This window comes from Platalea leucorodia, assembly GCF_965183815.1.
Source record: "Platalea leucorodia genome assembly, chromosome: 12".
Classification (NCBI taxonomy): domain Eukaryota; kingdom Metazoa; phylum Chordata; class Aves; order Pelecaniformes; family Threskiornithidae; genus Platalea; species Platalea leucorodia.
The window spans coordinates 6,226,318-6,243,192 of NC_138834.1; the positions used below are offsets into that span (position 1 = coordinate 6,226,318).

Consider the following 16,875-nt stretch of genomic DNA (forward strand, 5'->3'; position numbering starts at 1 on the left):
AGAAAATGTGCATAATTTTCCAACAATAGCCCCATTTGACTTTTGTCAAAGTAATTTAATGACTTAACCAGCACTGCTGGCACCACGCTGGTTCCTGGCCTTAGCACCCAGGCTAATGGGACTCGAAATGGGAAATCTTTTCAAATCATCGTTGCGAATGACTCATTACAAGGCAGATTCCAGGTAAATCTTTGTGCAAGGTGATACGTGACTCAGAGGCATAAAGTAAAAGGTAGTTATTGCTCTTTGTAAGAGTGCCTGCGAGGAAACAATGTATTTTTGAGATTAGAGACGGATCTCTTGACATGCTCCTGAGCCTTACGCTCCAAGCCTCGTCTCTTGTTCTGCTGCTGGGGTGGGCTACGGAGCTGAAGAAAGGTGTGAGCTGGGGGGGATGAAATGTCACGGGCGCAGAAGCGCCAGGGCGGTGTTATGCACGAGACGGCCGCTGGCTTCGCGATGACATTTGGGGATCCTCAGGCAATAGCTTGGGGTCAGGGGGCCGTGTGGCCAGCCAGGGAGGCAGGGAAAGGCTTGGCATGGGGGTTATGGTGTAGACCACGGATTCGCTATTCAGAGGGAGTGTGCTGGAGCCTAGAGCTTGGCTGAGCCTGGGACAAGCCACTGCTGGATGTCTTGGCATGGCATTCAGAGTAGCATCGAGTGGCAGTCAAGGAGAGTTTGGCCAAACGCGCTGTAAACCCCATCCCTGGGTGGGGGGCAGGACACTTTATTGCTTGATTGCAAGTGAGTAAAGGCTGGAGAAGGCTGAGATTCCTGAGGAGCGTGGCACGTTTTCCTGCCAAGGAAGGATGGATGTGCTCCGACGTACAGCTCTTGGGACACAGTCCCTCTGTGTCATTCATCTCACCGGCGTTTGAAAGCTGTCTGTGCTGCTGTGGAGAGACACAAGTAAAGGAATGCGCGGGAGGAAGCATTTGGGCACGAGTGTGAGAGCCGTGCCCGGTGGGGACGGGCTCAGATGGGACTGTGGAAGTCTCCTGGTGCTCCTGGCCCTGGCCGCGTTTGTCCGGCAAAGGCTTGGAGGGAATGATCCTCTCCCCAGCCACAGAAACAATCTCTTGGCAGCACCTTCATCTGCAGTGGTGCATGGATGCTTGTGCTTCCAGCTCACTTCAGGGCATTGGTGGCAGATTTGAGAATGATCCTTTCTGTGTAATAATTAACCTGTCCCTCAGCACTGCCAGCGCTTTGCTTTCACTGACCCTGACCTCCTTTCTTCTGCCACTGGCGGCTTAAATAACAACAAACACGCGCGGTGTTTTGGGATGGTCCCCAGGGGCCCCGGGGGTGGCAGAGCCAGGGACACGGGCGACGTAAGTCAGCAAGCAGGGTGCCAGCGAGGTGCCTGGCCCCGGGAGAGCAGAGCTGATCCAGACCCATGGGTGAGAGGGCAAGGAGGGAGTAGGTCCTGCCCTGCGTATCCAGCCAGAAGCCAGGGTTTTCCCTTAAAACCCAGTCATTTGGTCTCCAGGCTTTTGGGCATGTGGCTTTGCATTTCAGTGGGGAGTAACAACAGTTGTCTTGCTGGGCAAGCAAAGAGGCCCCCAGAGCATCCCTTTTCTTAGGAGGCTCTGGATCCGGGGATCCCGGCACAGCTCTCCCAGCCCTGGGATCGTCTCCCCCTTGGAGGAACGAGGGCGTTCTCCTCCCATGGGAGGGGGCGGAGGCAGTGATATGGGAAGCGAGAATCTCGGGCTGATCCTTATTTTTATTTCTTCCTTTTTCTCAGCTGCAGTAAATAACAGCTCCGACACAGAGAGCATTCCCTCACCAAGGCCCGAAGCCAAAGAAGGAGGCGAAAACGGGGCCAAGGCACCAGCCGGGCCGGGAGGCGACTCCGGCGCACAACCAGCAGTCAAATTGGAAGAGGCTCCAACACCCCCCGACGCTCCCCCCGCTGCCCCCGCCAACCCCACTCCTGCCACCAGCCCTCCGCCGGAGGCAGCTCCTGAGCCGCCCAGCAGCGAGGAGAAGGTGCAGGAGGACCTGGTGGTGGACGTGGTGAAAACGGAGGAGCCAGAGGAGAAGGCGAGCGAAGAGCCCTGCAAGAGTGAGGTGAAGAAGGAGGAGAGTGAAGACAGCCAGGAGAAGGACAAGGGGAATGACAAGAAAGCCGAAAGCAGCAGCAGCGGCGGAGGGACAGCAGGGACGGAGGGGACACCCAAGGCTGAGAAGAAGGAGAGCCATAAAGGCAGTAAAGGCCCCGGGGTGAACCCCGACAGCGACTCCAGCGCGACCTGCAGCGCGGACGAGATGGACGAGCAGGATGCTGTGGACAAGAGCAGGTAGGAGCGGGGAAAGAGGTGGGCAAGTGCACAGCCCGAGGGGCAGACGAGCATCTCCGTTGCATGCTGCAGTGCCCACATGCGCTTTTGCGAGCTCCTTCTTGGGAATATCACTGCTCAGGTGCTCCCCTAGGTGAAGGGACGTGCCCAACTGTGTCCCCACGTGGCCGCAACCCTTTGGCCAATGCTTGCAAAGGGGCCGTGACACAACGGGCAGTGCAATGTCCCAGCGTATGGGTGCTACTGGGCAATGGCCACAGGCAGGTGTTGGGTGCAGAGCCACTGCGTCTGCTGGCCTCAGCCCATCTGGGTGATGCAATGGAGTGGGACATGCCCTCGGGGACAGCAGAGTTGTGCAGAGGCGCAGGCTGGTGTGCCAGCATCTGGGGTTGGGAGCAGTTTCTGTCTTGAGTCGGCACTGGCAGGAGAGAAGTCACATCAGGGACGTGTTGCCAGTGCAGAGAGGGGGCGAGCTGCTCCCTCAGTGGAGATGCTGCTTGGATTCATAGGGATGAATTATCCGTCCTGGCTGTAAAGGCAGGAGAATGGCGTGGGCTGTGCGAACTTTCCTGGGGCCATGCCACTGGGTCTTCACCTGAGCCGCTGCGGTCCCAAGCCGTCCAGCCACTCCTGGGGCCAGCAGCCCAGGGCACCTCTGGCCCTTCCTGGTGGCTCTTGGGACAGGGAGAGGAAGCACTGGCTTCCTCCTCGGAGAAACGTCCCGTTCCCCTCCTGGCCCTTCCCACAGAGCCCTCCCCACCCGAGAGCCTCACAAATGGGGAGAGGGTTTCCTGGTTTTTAAAGAATATATAGGAATACATGCGTCTTTCTAGCACTGATTTCTCTAATGGCTCCTGCTTCCATCCACACTGGCTCCTGGGTCAGGAGGGACCTCTGAGTCCGCCCTGCTGTCACATGTAGGGACGGCAGTCCCTCCCCACTCCCCGCCTCGGAGCTGGGCTGGGATGAGAGGCTGGCATCCAGCATCCTACATCCCACATCCCTCCTCTGGGCTTTCAGGGGGCAGTTTGGCAGCGAGACAGGTACTGCCAGGCCGGGCGGGCTGTACGCACTGCTGTGGACAGGACTATTTAAAAAACCAACCGAGCAAAGCAGCGGGACGAGGCGGGAGGGAGCCGTCGTGTGTCTCCACCACTCCTAACGGCCTCCGCGCTTTCCCTGCGATGGATGCAGGAGCCAGTGGGTGAGTGCTGCTCGTGGGGGAGCATTCTGCGCGCTTCCCGGCTGCCCCGGGGGAGCGGCCCCTCTCGCTGCCGAGCAGCTGGAAGCAGCGCTGACGATGCCGAGGGGTGGTGCAGATGCCGCTGGCCCTGGCCCCGTGGCAGTGCTGAGGCCTCTTGGCTGCAGTGCTCCTCTCTGGCAGTGGACAGAGTCCAGCACCACCCCTCCCCACCCTCTCCTCCTTCCCAGATGGGGGAAAACCTCCCAGCAAGGGAGAGTGAGGCCAGCGGGGCTGCACTCCTCGAGTTTAACATTAACCCAACTGAAAACAGGACAGCAGCGGCTTGTACCGACTCCCCAGCAGCAAAGGAGCAAGTCGTCTTGGGAACGACTTTTTCATCCCCAGCTCCTCACTGAGTCAGCGCCTATCTCGCTTGTCAAACAGTTCCCAGCTTCCAGGAATATTGAATATTAAATATTAAACAGGTGTCCCGCAGCTCCTGAGCCACTCCTCTTATCCGGTGTGGTGGTGAAGCGCGGGTGATAGCAGAGCCTGCCGGCACAGGAAAGCTGCAGCCAACGCCAGCGCCAGCGCCTGGCGTTACCCGGCCCGGGAGCCCCAGGAGCACCCACAGGGTTGGTCTGCAGCCAGATCGGAGGTTTTGGCACCATCGTGCTCCCAGTGGCGACTCTGTGCCCCAAAGTGTTGCTTTGCTCCCTTGCATTTCCCACTGGCCAAGAGCTGCTCGCTCACAGGCGGTTACCGCAGCCCCACTGCTGCAGCGTGACTCGCGATGAGCAGGACGAGGCTGCCGAGATGCCGCGTGAGCCGCCCCGTCACCGCATCACCCGATGCTCGCCCGCCCACCCAGCACCGGCGGGGCGTGGGTGCTCTTCCCTGCGCTTGTAAAAGCACCGAGCTGTCCGCGGCATCTCCCAGAAGGGGACAGAGGGTGGCTGGGATGTCCCTGCCCTGAGAGGGAAGGGGTGCAGGGTTGGTGTGAGACGTAGGGGCAGCCTTTCTCAGGTCCTCCCATGGTTTGCACTAGCAAAGACAAGTCTGGGAGAAGGAGTCGCAGCCTTAACTCATCAAAGCAGAAGAAGGCAGCTAATTGTCTGTGGTTCCATACCGCGTGTGCTACAAGAGGGCTGCTGCTAGAGCTGCCAGTGCTGCGGTTCAGCGGGAGGTCACGCCAGATGGGAACGCGGGAGGGAGGCCATCCACAGTCACCCGCTGCAGACCTGCAGCGCAGAGAGGAGACACCTGCCCGTAAGCATTGCACCGAGCCACCCCTGCGCTGCGCATCCCGGTCGCTGGCTCAGCCGTAGGGGTGAGGGCTGTGCCAGGCCAGTGCCGCGTTGCTGCCGTGGCCCTGGCTCGGGGGAGCTCGCCAGGGAAATCTGGTAGCCATCACCTTTGCACAACCACTGCGTGTGCAAGGAATTGCATTTGGCTGGGTCACGTATCAGTGTGTTGGCTCATCTGGCAATGAAACTGGTCCCCGTCTCCGTGGCAGAAGGTGAAGGGGTTTGGAGAATGTGGTGTCTTGGTCACCTCCAAAGCTTTGTGCCTGGGAGGGGACATTTCCATACCACCGAGGCTCAGCTGTGTGTGTGCCGACCCCAACCCGCTCAAATCCTTTTCCCATCCCTCCCAACGCCATCAAACCCGCGTTTAGGGACTGGCAGTTGGATTTGGGAGGCCCCGGTTTGGCAGCGGGTGGATACAAGATGCTAAGAGTTGTTAATCCAGTGACTTCCAGAGCAAATCACTCAACAGACAGCCCTGTGTCCGGTGCAGGAGCTGCTGGGAGGGACATAATAAATTATGCAATTTGCATATTGATGAATTTAATACTGACTCTGGCTTCCTAAGCATCAGGATCCTGGAGGGCTTTAGGAAACCCGAGGATCTTAAGTGTGCTTAAAGGGACCTTAAGGGTGCTTAAATGCATCTCTGCAAGTGCCACAAGTGCACGCGGTGGCTGCTGGGGCGGTTGCTCTGCCGGGGGCTGCCAGGGCTGGCAGGACCCCGCTTGCTGATCAAGCTTGCCAGTCTCTGGAAAATCGGGCTGTTTAGCTATGTGTCCCGCAAGAATCGCTGCTAAGGAGGAGAGCAGTGCAGCTGCTGAGATCTGTCCCGTGCCACTAGCAGTGACAGTGACATGGAGCTGGGCCAGCACTCCCAGGTCTGTCACCGCCTGGTGAGCACCAGGACCCGTCTCAGCCTGGGGGTGACGTGTTACCGGCCTGGCAGTGCTGGCATCGGGGGTGAAGTGGCAGGAATGAAGCTCATCGCAGGCACCGTGAGCTGGCAGCCTGCTCTGGCTGCCCTGCCTCCTAGATGAGGCTTGCCCAGAAAAAAATTGACCGTTTTTAAAAATAATAAAAAAAAAGATTGATTTCTATAGGACAAAATCAGAGCCCAAAGTGCTGGGGTGTGGGGCCAGGGCTGCAGAGCATGCTGCGAATACGGGGTGTCCCCAGCTTGGCAGCCGCAGAAGAGCAGTGCTGCAGCTCAGCATGGCGTGAAGGTCTTGGGAGCAAGTGCCAGGTGCCCTTGTCCCCGGCCACACGTCTCAGCAGCCTTTGGGGCATTGCACCCTGCCGGGAGCCGCGTTCCTCCCCAGCCTGACTTCACAACAGCCATGCGGTTCCATGGGCAGACATCATTGCGATTATTCAGGGTGCAGCTTGGATTCATTGCCCCTCACCTGGTCTCCCCTCGGTGCTTAACTGGAGCACCCAGTCCCAATCCGGAGGTGGGTCCCCTTCTCCTCCGATACCAGGCGCTGTGCAGAGCGAGGGCTGGGGCAGTCCCAGCGCCGTGATGAGTTCATTCCCCACGCATGGCCCCGCCACGCTTGTTTATTCATCCAAGGGTGAGCATAGGATGACCTTGAAATTTATAGGCTGAAGAGAGCAGTGAACTAACAGCTAAAATAAACAAATCAAGCTGTAAAGCTTGAAAACTATGAACTGGCTTCAACAAATTGGAGTCAGGAGGGAGAGAAAGCGGAGATGGCCTGGAGAGATGTGGTCCCTCGGGTCTCGGCACAGGCTCAGGAGCTGGGCACACCAAGAGTTTGACACATGAACTTCGCACACCTCCATCCCCATCCCGTTTCGGTGGCACCATGGAGATGCCCATCTCTCGCCGTTTGCACAGGGGCTCGGTGCGGCCATCTAAGTGTCTACCAGGCAACGTAACAGCCAAGGGAAAGAGCAAATGGCGAGGGCGCAGGGCTGCACAGCCACTGGGCTGAACACCAAATCCCTTCCAAATCCAACCTCTTGTCTTTCAAGTGATCCGAGCGCCCTGGCTGCGTGCACATTGTTGCTTGCCCAGGCTTTAGCACCTTGATAAAAGACAGTCCTTGAAGAGGAGCATGAAGCCAATCCCAAGTGCCGGGTGAGCGCTGGAGAGTGGCGTGATGCCCAAATGAAATCTGAACTGGTTGCCCTCCTCTGTAACTGCTGGCTCTGGCTCCAGGCTCCACTTTTCCCTCGGGTTTATTCTGGACAACAGCAACAGATTTGCTAGAAATAGTTAGAGTAGGGAAGAAGGGCTCAAGAGCCTGTTGAGCTGGATGTAATGGTCTCATTTGAGCATGGAGCCCTGCGGAGGTTGTCTTCTCTGGAAAGCAGGATTTGAATCCCATCCCGCTCTCCACCTCCCCTCAGCCTTGTCATCCCATGGCAAAGCTGCCCCAGTTGCTAGCTGGGCATTGCTGGGCTGGGTTGCGTTCCCCTCTGTGCCTGCCCTCATAGACCAAAACAACCCAGGAGCAACTGCAGCCCATGAAGGTCAAGGCTGAGACACCTCCCCGGCGGCCGCGGGTCCCCCGTGCTTTGGGCAGCGCGGCAGATTTTCCTGCTGAGCGACCTCCTGTCGGACAGTCATCCTCATGGTGGATGCCGAGATCTTTGGAATGGTGGTTGCCATCTAAACAGGTTTGGGGCCAGGGCAGCAGCTTGCAAGGCTGGCAGCCCAAGTGCGTGATGTGTTCAAGAGCTCGGATTCCCAGCAGCAAGCAGTGGTCCAGCACCCTCCTCTCTGATGAAGAGTATGTCCTCTAGGCTTGGTAGCATAAAACAGAGGGGTGCAGGATGCGGGGGAGCAATGGGACGTGGAACCTTGTCCATGGCATTGCCCGGCTGACTTGCGTGTTTTGTGTCCAGGTTGCTGTCCCCCCGGCCCAGCCTGCTCAACACCACCAGCGATGCCAGGCTGAACTCCTCGCCGCAGAAGCCGCTGGACCTGAAGCAGCTGAAGCAGCGTGCTGCTGCCATCCCTCCCATCGTGAGTGCCCCACCAGAGCGGGCCGGGACGGAGAGCACGGCGGCCGCGTGTGCCCCGTGCAAGCTATTCCGTTGGGCCGCGTCCCCTGCGTGGCGTGCGTCAGGGTTGCAAGGATGTGCTCATCCCTGCGGATGGCTGAGCTCGTGGTCTGCAGAGAGCTGTGCCTGGGCGGTGCGAGCCCCCGCAGCAGGCAAGGTGCTCCCTGTTGCAGAGCATGTTCCCAGCTGCTGGAGCGGCTCTGCCAGCAACGTTTGGATGTCCCTTGAGCTCTTTTATCAGAAAGTCGTGGGAGGTCTGGACAGAAAAAGCTTCTCATTGCCACATGACTGCTGCCTCCCGTTGCTTTAAAAAGCGAGTGTGCACCTTCCCAGCCCTGTGCTTCTCTTCATCTCATGTGTTTGAAGGATACCACATAAGAAGCATTTATGCTCTTCCTTATGCAGAAGCTCTGCTTGGTCCCCCTTTTTGGCTACCCAGTAGCCGTGTACTAAAAGAACATGAATTCTCCGAGGCTGATGGTTCCTCCTGGTGCAGTGGCTTGGGCTGTGACAAAAAGCACCCCGGTATCTCCAGGGTCAACACCAGAGGAGCAGCATCGCAGGGCGGGCAGGGAGGAAATCCCTGCTTTTGGGTTTTGAGCACTCAGGGAGGACCCATTCCTGATGCTCCCGCACTTTCCCATGTTACAGCTTAAGGTGTGGCTGCTGTAATGTAACTTCTGGCAAAAGCTACAAGCACTTAACTATAGATTAGAGGTTTTAAACAAGGGAAGTCTGAGGCTCTCCTGTAGTGTCACCAGCACAGAGCTGATACTCTTTGTTGTGGGCTTTTTAAATCTCCTCTGGCTGGTGAGCTTTGGAGCCTTGTTCAGGCTGGTAAGACTTGCAGCAATAGTGTGGGGCAGGTGCTTCTCGTAACACCTTGATGCCTCCAAGACTGTTACGGATGTCAACAGCACACGGCAAGTGTCACCAACTCTTATTGCTTTGCAGATTTCCGAAGGTTTCTCGGAGGGGATACTGCAGAGTGGAAGTGTGAAGCCCCAGGTGCCTCCCCATGCCTTGGCCCTCTACCAGCAGCAGATCACGAAAGCCCACGAGTCTGCCCGCGAGGACGTGCCCCCAAGCAAGCTATCGCAGTCCCAGCAGCAGCAGGCTGAGAAGGAGCAGCAGCAGCCAAGCAGCAGTCCCAGGGGAAAGAGCAGGAGCCCCGCTGTTGGTGACAAGGAAGGTAGGAGAGTGCGGACGTCGGTGCGTGTTTATCCACACAGAAATGCCTGGTGTGTGGAGCTGGACTCAGCCAGCAGCTTTCCTCCTCTTAGGTGAAAGCTTGCTTCAACCCTTGAAAGCTCTTTAATAGCATCTTGAAGCAGGACCAGAGAGGCATGGCTAATTTCCCATGTTCATTAGACAGTACATCATGTCTCATTGAGCCTACAGCAAACACCCGGCCAGTGTCGAGCGCTGAGGAGGTGAAGATTGCCTTTATTAGCGTCTCTGCCATTCACTTGAGAGCAAAGGGGCCTGGAGGCATGCCAGGGCTCCGGGTACAATGGCTCTTTTCTACCTTGCTGGCTTTCTATAAAGAATGCTTTTAATGCTCAGCGGGGACCATTATTTCCTTTAAAATCAATGCTAATACTGTGACTCGGAGTCCAAAGGTTCCTGTAAAGATTCCCAGTGCTTTCTCCCCGGAATAGCTCTGATGTGGTTTGGCTGCCTAATGAGCAATTCAGAGTTTCCCACCGTAGAGCATCTGAAGCGTTATTAGCTTGAGCACCTGGGGATCAAGGTTAAGGAGAGACGGGAAGTCCTGATGAGACCATCCTCTAAATGGGTTTTTAATCTGCGTGTCAGACTGTTCAAGTTCAGAGTCCGTGTCCCTGCCCCTCGTAGCCAGCCTGCGGTTCAGTTGCATGTGAAGATGAGACGCTGTGGCACGATCAGAGGAGCGGGGAGGTCAGGCTGGGTGGGTACGATGTCCCCCACTGCTGGATCCTGCGTGGGGATGGGTGCAGCTGCAAAAATTACCTGCTGATGCATGGAGATGGAAGGTAGATGAGACTACACTGATGAGGCAGATCGGCACTGGACCTGGGCTGTGGTCTTTGCTGGAAAATCAGTGTGCTAGCTCACCCTCTGGTAGCCAGGATCCAGGCCCAAGTATTTATTTTTCAAGCAGTTGTGTCCCTCTGGACAGAATGGTGTGCTTGCAAGAAGGGTTGGTTGGTGGCACTTGGCCAATTTTTTTTTTAAACAATAAATAGCACCATGTGTGCATCACACCTCCAGAGTGCTTTGCATATAAGCAAGGAAGGTGACTGCTCACCTTGAAAGAAAGGGAGTTCCCCCCCGAGGTGTGGTGTTGCCACCTGGGGAGTCCCGTCTCCAGCTGTGCTCGTGTTTGCTGCCCAGGCGGAACAGTTCCCCTCCAGCTCTCTCCGCTGGCAGCGGATAATCAGGTTTGATCTCTTCCTGCGCCGTAATCCTGTGCGGATCCGGTCTTGCACAGCTCAGCTTCTCGGTGAGCTGGGTGGCACGGCCAGCGCTCGGACCCGGAGCTCTGCGTCGCCGGCGTCCCGGCGCTGCGGCTCCAGCTTCCTCCTGGCCGCAGGAGGAGGTGAGGCAGATTTGTGTGTGTTAGGTACGAGGCAGGGTTTAGGGGTTGGAGATCAACCACGCCGTTCTGGTTGGCACTGTTACTAAATCCAAGAATCTGATACCCAGGTGGATTTTTTATGGCTTTGTTCTCTGCAAAGCACTAGTGATATGAAGCACTTTAATCTCCCCTCTCACACCTCTGTTGTGCTCTGACTCTTCCATGTTAATGAAACTAATTACGCCTGCCTGTACCCCTGCAAACATCTCAGCAGGTCTTGGGTTCCAGCTGTGCGATCTCCAAACCCTGCATAGCTGTGCATGAGTGCTGGGTGCTAGCGTGGGTCTGGGCTGCATATGGACCCCAGGGAACCATAGGCTGGTCTTCTCTATTCGTGGTGGGAATGCATCTCCCATTTGAAAATGAGCAGGTTTGTGATGAGAGTCATCTCGAGGGGAGAAACCAAGTCCCCCATAGCCTTGGTTTCAGTATGGGTATGGACTCAGGCAGCTGCTCAGTGCTGTCTCTGCCTCTTGGAGCACATCCCAGCTGTGGATCAGGGGTTGGAGGGGAGATAGCCAGATAGTCCTGGCAAATCTGTGTGTGTCCCTTCCCTGCCCCACTTTCCGAGGCGTCCCAGTGAAGCGGCAAGCATCCAGACAGCAGACATGGTGCTGCCACACCGCCTCTACACGGACCTCACGTTAAACGTGAGAGTCCAGCACAGCCTGCAAAGCCTTCAGGGGAGCAGCCCCGTGCCGCCTCCTCGCAAGGGGCCAGCTCTGCCGGAGCAGGTATTCCCATTCCTCCCCTGCTCGATAAGAGAGCTTGAACTCTTGCAACCGCTCCAGAGATCAACATCCTTCACACCGCTCTGGATCCGCTTCAAAGCCAAGTCTTGCACACATCCTGGCTGAGGCGTTGGCTGCCTCGCAGCCGCTGGCTGGGGCCGTGTCGGCCTGGAGGGTGGCCAGCCCAGCCGTACCTTCCTGAGCACTGCCCTCCCCTCCCCTGCCTTCCAAGATGAGCTGCTAATCGCGGGGCCGGGCAGAGGCAGGCAGCCCTGCCTGGATCTCACCGACAGGCAGACGGATCACTTTTCCCATTGCCGAGTTGCCGTCGGGCATATCTTTGGTTATCGCTCAGCGGTTTGAAAGCCAGCGGTATGTTTTGTGTTGATTTAGTTGTGTTTCATTTGGCCTTTGTAGGCGATGGGGAGCCAAGATCATTAATTTGGATGACGGATCATATAAACTCTGACTCCTTCGCTCCCATTCCAGGGGCTTGATAAACGGTAATAGGAACTCTCTCTTCCCCGCATAAGTGCTATTTTATCAAAAGCTGGCTGAGTTACAGCCACCCTCTAATGCGGGGGCAATTAGGAACTGGCCACATTTCACAGGCTGGAGAGGCACGCAGGGGAGGGGACGGCTCCCGCGGGGAGGGGAGGAGGACGGGGCTCTCCAAGAGCCATCCAGGGTGCACGTAGCCTTGGCTGACAGTGCCTTGGCGTCGGAGAGCATCTTCAGCCGGGACATCCCAACGCTGTTCGCCCCTGTATGAGCAGAGACGAGCGGGGCTGAGCTGAAGGGGAGAAAATCAGGGAGTGTGGACGTGCCAGGGACTCTCCGTCAGTCTGGAGGATGTGCCTGGGCTCCCCCGCGCTGGCAGGACAAAGGGATCCTCTCTGGGATCCAGCGTGGGGAGAGAAGAGGCTGCAGCTGAGGTCTGGCCCCGCCAGGCTGCAGAGGTGTGTGTGCCTGGACACCTCTGCCTGCCAGTAATGGATTTCTTCTCTCACTGGAGGGGACAAGAATAATCTCCTAGCTTCTGAGTACACTGAGCATTAATAATGATAATGCAGTAAAGCCTCATTAAACTGGGCCTCTGATAATCTACTTGTCCTATTATTAGGCTTAGCAGGATTCAGGCATCTATTTTTATCAAAAATTGATGGTTAAAGACTGGGTTCATTTGTGATTGCTATTGTTTACTGCCCAGTTTCTAATTTCTGGTCAATGCAGACATTAGGCAGGTGGGTCTGGGGAAGAAGGGCAGTGCAAAATTAAGTGTTTATCGATTACAAACAAATCCTACCAAACCTGCCTGTAATCCATCCAGAAAAGGCTGTCTCATCCATCTGCTCAGCAAAGCGTGAGGATGCACTTGGGATGGAGCTGATGCAGATGAAGCCCCTCTTTTCCCTGGCGCCCTGCAGAGCATGGCAGGGTTCAGGCATCCCCAGCACGGCTTCTCCGTCATTAGGCACTCCTTGGCCTCCAATCAGCCTTTTTATAGCCAGGGTGAACCCAGCCTGGCATCCGGTGTATCCCAAGCCAGATAATTTCAGGAAGCTTTCCTGCCCCCAGCCCCGGTGCCTTGCAGAGGACCAGAAAGCTGCCCCGTGCCCCACAGAGGCATCCAGTCGTCCTGCAGAGCCCGTCTTGATCTTCATTTGCCTTTAACAGTCTCATACAGCACGGTTGTCCCAGATGTTCGGAGAACATCTGGTCACTTCAGGCACTGCACGTTATTCCCTTGCTGTCCAAGAAGCTGATGCCGTTATTTCTGGCCACTTCCCACAGCCTGCAAATGGTTTATAGCCGGCAGCCATCCTTTAAGAACGGCTGAGTTTTTGCGTCGCGATGTGATGTGAGGATGAGCTTGTTCTCGGCGTGCCGGCATGCAGTGGTCCCTAGCAGTGGCCTGTGGCTCCCTGGGCTCCCCGTGCCCATCTGCACACCACAGACCATATTGTCACCAGCGAGCTGGTGTAAGCTGGATGTCCCCCGTGCGCTGGAGGGATGCCAGCGTTGGTGCCTCTTGGCTCTAACCTCAGCGAAGGGTTTGGCAGGGTCATCGTTAATCCCCCCAGCCCTGCCGCGGTGGCTGATGCGGAGCTGTGGGCACAGGCAGGATCTGCCCAGGAGTGGTTTGCACGTGGCCAAGCCCTGGTGAGGAGCTGGACCCTGTGCTCGTCCCAGTGACTGGCTGGCAGTGGGCACCAGTAGAGCCACCAACATGGACATCCATCCTCCCCGCTGCGCCTTAAGCATCTGAGTAAAATAAATGCTGTAAATCCAGCCAATGACACTGAGGCTTTTTCTTTTAAGTTTGGTTGGGGAATTCAGCCCTCATCTTATGGCCAGGTTGGACTGAACTGAAGCCGCTTCCCATGCTGGGAGCTGGCTCTGGCTTCCCTGCCCATGCCCGCAGGGACCGCTCGCCCGTGGAGGCCACTGAGCAAGCTGGTTGCTTTCTGTTTCCCTTGCAGAAAAGTCCATGCATTTCTCATCCATCGCAGAGGCTCAGAAGCTGAGCACGGAGCCGACGGCTGCCTCGTGCTGGCCCCCCGTCCTGTCCTACTCCCGGGATGTGATAAAGACCTCTCCCCAGGCAGAGCCCCACTTGTTTCAGTATAACCCACCAGGCAAGTAAAAGCCGCTGGCTGCGTGGCGTGTGCCCTTCATCCTGACGCGGGGCCAAGCACAGAGGCTGTGGTTGTAGCTGGCATCGCAGGTCGTGCTCTTAAGTCAATGCAGCTTTTTGGGGAGGGGGTAGGAGAGAGGGTTCAGCAGAAACCTGCTAACACCTTGCTTTGGCCTGGCACGGAGCTCCCTCGCTGCTAATGCAGTGGCCTGAGGGTGGCCAGGCGGGTCTCCCAGCTCTGGCCAGGGCAGGTTTAGGGACATGGTTTATTGCAGAACTGTGTGGGCGCTCCATACGCTGCCCTCGGTGTGAAGTTGGGCAGGTTTTATCCCTCACTGCGCTGTCCCTCTCCGGCTGGAGGGCAGACAAGTCGGGCGCAGAACATCCTCAGGCTGCAGAGGGGACGAGGCAGTCATTTAAACTATTCCAGTCCTTTCCAAAACGATCGTGTGACTTGGATCCTAGTGCAGGCTCACAGCCAGCCAGTTCACCGCATCCAGCCCCTGCTCCCTCCCTTGCCCCTTTTCTGTCTGATAGCTGCAGCCACTCTGTCTTCCCTCGGTCTTGCTAACACTTACGTTTTCTGCACAGGACACCCCATCCCGCTAAACCTGCATGAGAGCTCTCGCTCAGGGCTGCAGAGACTAGCGAGCATCTCCAACCCTCCTCCCCTCATCTCCTCCACCAAGCACCCCTCCGTGCTGGAGAGACCCGTCGGATCCATTTCCCAGGTAGGGTATCGGGTGTGAGCGGCAGAGACGCCTTGCAGGGGCCAGCAGCCACTCCTGACTTCTCCTCTCGCACCGCAGGGCATGCCCATCCAGCTCCACACACCCTACAGCTCCGAGCACGCCAAGGTCCCCGTCGGCTCCATCACCATGGGCCTGCCGCTGACCATGGATCCCAAGAAACTGGGTAAGGAATTGGGGGTGATTGACTTCTCACATGCTCCAAGAGCAGCAGGGAGCGAGCTTGCCAGCAGCATAGAGGAAAGGAGGAGTGCAGGACACAGCAAGGGAGCATAGAGGGACCTGCTAAGAGAATGAAAGGATTTAGTCCATCGGGAGAACAGAGACACAGGGAGCTAAATTTGTGCAGTATAGGAAAGCAGTAACTCGGCCAGGGATGCATCCCAGCCTATAAATACCCTCTGGCTAATACTGTGATCGAAGGAAGGAAATATATTGCTGCTCGCCAAGCTGGTAGGATAAAGAGTAAATGGCCTGAAGTGAACAAAGAAAGTGTTTAGTCTGCAGATTTGAAAGCAATTCTTAACAGCAGGAGGGGATGGGCGAGGGACCCAGTCTGGGTGGGAGGGATACGGGCCCTGTTTCCCACTGTGTGCGTGTCCTGTTATAAACCAGCACCGGGTTTTCAACGCCAGCCCCGTTCCCGGTGTGGGCAGCACCCAGCAGCGCCTTTGCCAGGGCGAAGGATCTGGCTTTGCTCACCGGTGGTTGTGCATTCAGCCAACTGCTGCAGCCTTAGTGAAGTCCGTCCCAAAGCGGTGGGGATGGCAAAGGCACCAAGAAGGTGCCAACCCGGGGCTGGCAGAGATGAAAGCCTCAAGCAGCTGAAGGCTGCGGCCCCGTGCCCTGCACCTATGCTGATACGTGGTTAATTTTTTCCAGTGCCTTTTCCTGGAGTAAAGCAGGAACAACTTTCTCCTAGAAGCCAGGCCAGCCAGCCGGAAAGTCTGGTTCTGCAGCCGTCCCAGGAGGGCTCCATCCTGCGGGGTGAGGAGCTGGGGCGGGAGGCGTGTGCCCCAGCTGCGGGAGGGGAGGGATGCTGGCACTGCCAAGCCTGGCGAACGCCACGCTGGCTGCGGCTGCCTGGTGATTGCAGGTTTGATTTCAGGGGTTGTGCCCAGCCGAAGGGGTCTCTTTGCCCCTTTTCTCCAGCGTTGCCCGCGGGGTGGCAGATAAGTCTGTACGACATCTCAATGTGTCTAGCCATCTCCCCAGATCAGGGCCTTGGGTGTTGATCCTGGTGGAGGTTTTATGTTCAAGAGGCACCCGAAAATCTGCTGCTTAAAACAAAGCAAGACCTGTTGAAATTCCATTAATTGTTTTTTTCAGGCTGCTGCAGCTGGGAAGGAACCACATTTCATTTAAGCATAGCCCTCCCATGTTTCTTTGCCCATTAGCTAGGCAGAAGAAAATAAATGTAGAAGTGTTGCTTTTAAGTGCAAATTCTGGTTTGTGAAACCCCCCAACTAAGGCAGTCAGAAGCCTGAGTGCAGTGGGTTGGCTCCAACCTAGGACAGATACACGCAAATGAACTCAAACCACCCCGCGCTGCATCTCGCCGGAGATCTGCTCTGATGGCATTGGGAGAGGCTGAGACGGGCTGTGCTTTCTCCCGGGCCCGTAAATCTGCCCGGCCCCTCTATGAAGGCAGCAAGGAGCTGACAGCCTCAAAATACCCATTTTTTTCCACCTCCCAGCCCCATACTCACAGGGCTGGGTCCCTCAGGGGACGAGGTGGAAAGGGCTCTGCAAGGCATGGAATTTAACACTGACGTCTCTTGGAGGGCTTCCCCTCCAGTACCTCAGCTTGCTAGAGATTGGGTCGAATCCTGCACTTAGTCAGTAGTCTCAGCCCCACAGGTTTTGTGCTGAACGGCAAATCCAGCCCCCAGCTCACTGGCTTTGTGTCCTACAGGTACTTCCCTCAGCTCTGCCTCGGGAGGAAGCATCACCAAGGGAACGCCCACATCCAGACCCCCTCCGGAGTCGCCCATCACCTACCGAGGATCCATCACACACGTAGGTCACTCATCTCCGGCGGGTTTTGCTTCCAGCTGCAGCTTGCGGTGCTGGACACGGGGGTCGGGGTTTTGCGGGGCACGCCGACCATGCGGCACAGGGCTGAGCAGCACGGCTCTGCGATGCTCCCGTCCTGTGGAGCCCCTCGGAGCGGTCTGCAGCCGGAGACTTTGCAAACAGCCTCTGCTGGGGTTGGCACGAGTGCTGTCCTGTGAGCCGAGCCTGCTGAAGAGCAGAGCTTGGCAAGCAGCGATGCAGAGCCTTACAGCATGTCTGAACCCCCCCT

At 56.9% G+C, this 16,875-nt stretch overlaps 1 protein-coding gene across 4 annotated transcripts in view; it reads left to right on the forward strand.

The window, feature by feature from the left end:
* NCOR2 (nuclear receptor corepressor 2) overlaps positions 1-16,875 on the forward strand; it is a 257,131-nt gene that overhangs the window by 211,662 nt on the left and 28,594 nt on the right. For all 4 annotated transcript variants that reach the window (XM_082324898.1, XM_082324899.1, XM_082324900.1 and 1 more), the window contains exons 20-27: positions 1,754-2,309; positions 7,674-7,794; positions 8,787-9,024; positions 13,667-13,822; positions 14,413-14,552; positions 14,631-14,736; positions 15,453-15,557; positions 16,486-16,589. In XM_082324898.1, coding sequence (XP_082181024.1) covers positions 1,754-2,309; positions 7,674-7,794; positions 8,787-9,024; positions 13,667-13,822; positions 14,413-14,552; positions 14,631-14,736; positions 15,453-15,557; positions 16,486-16,589 — 1,526 coding nt within the window. The remainder of the gene's footprint in view (positions 1-1,753; positions 2,310-7,673; positions 7,795-8,786; positions 9,025-13,666; positions 13,823-14,412; positions 14,553-14,630; positions 14,737-15,452; positions 15,558-16,485; positions 16,590-16,875) is intronic.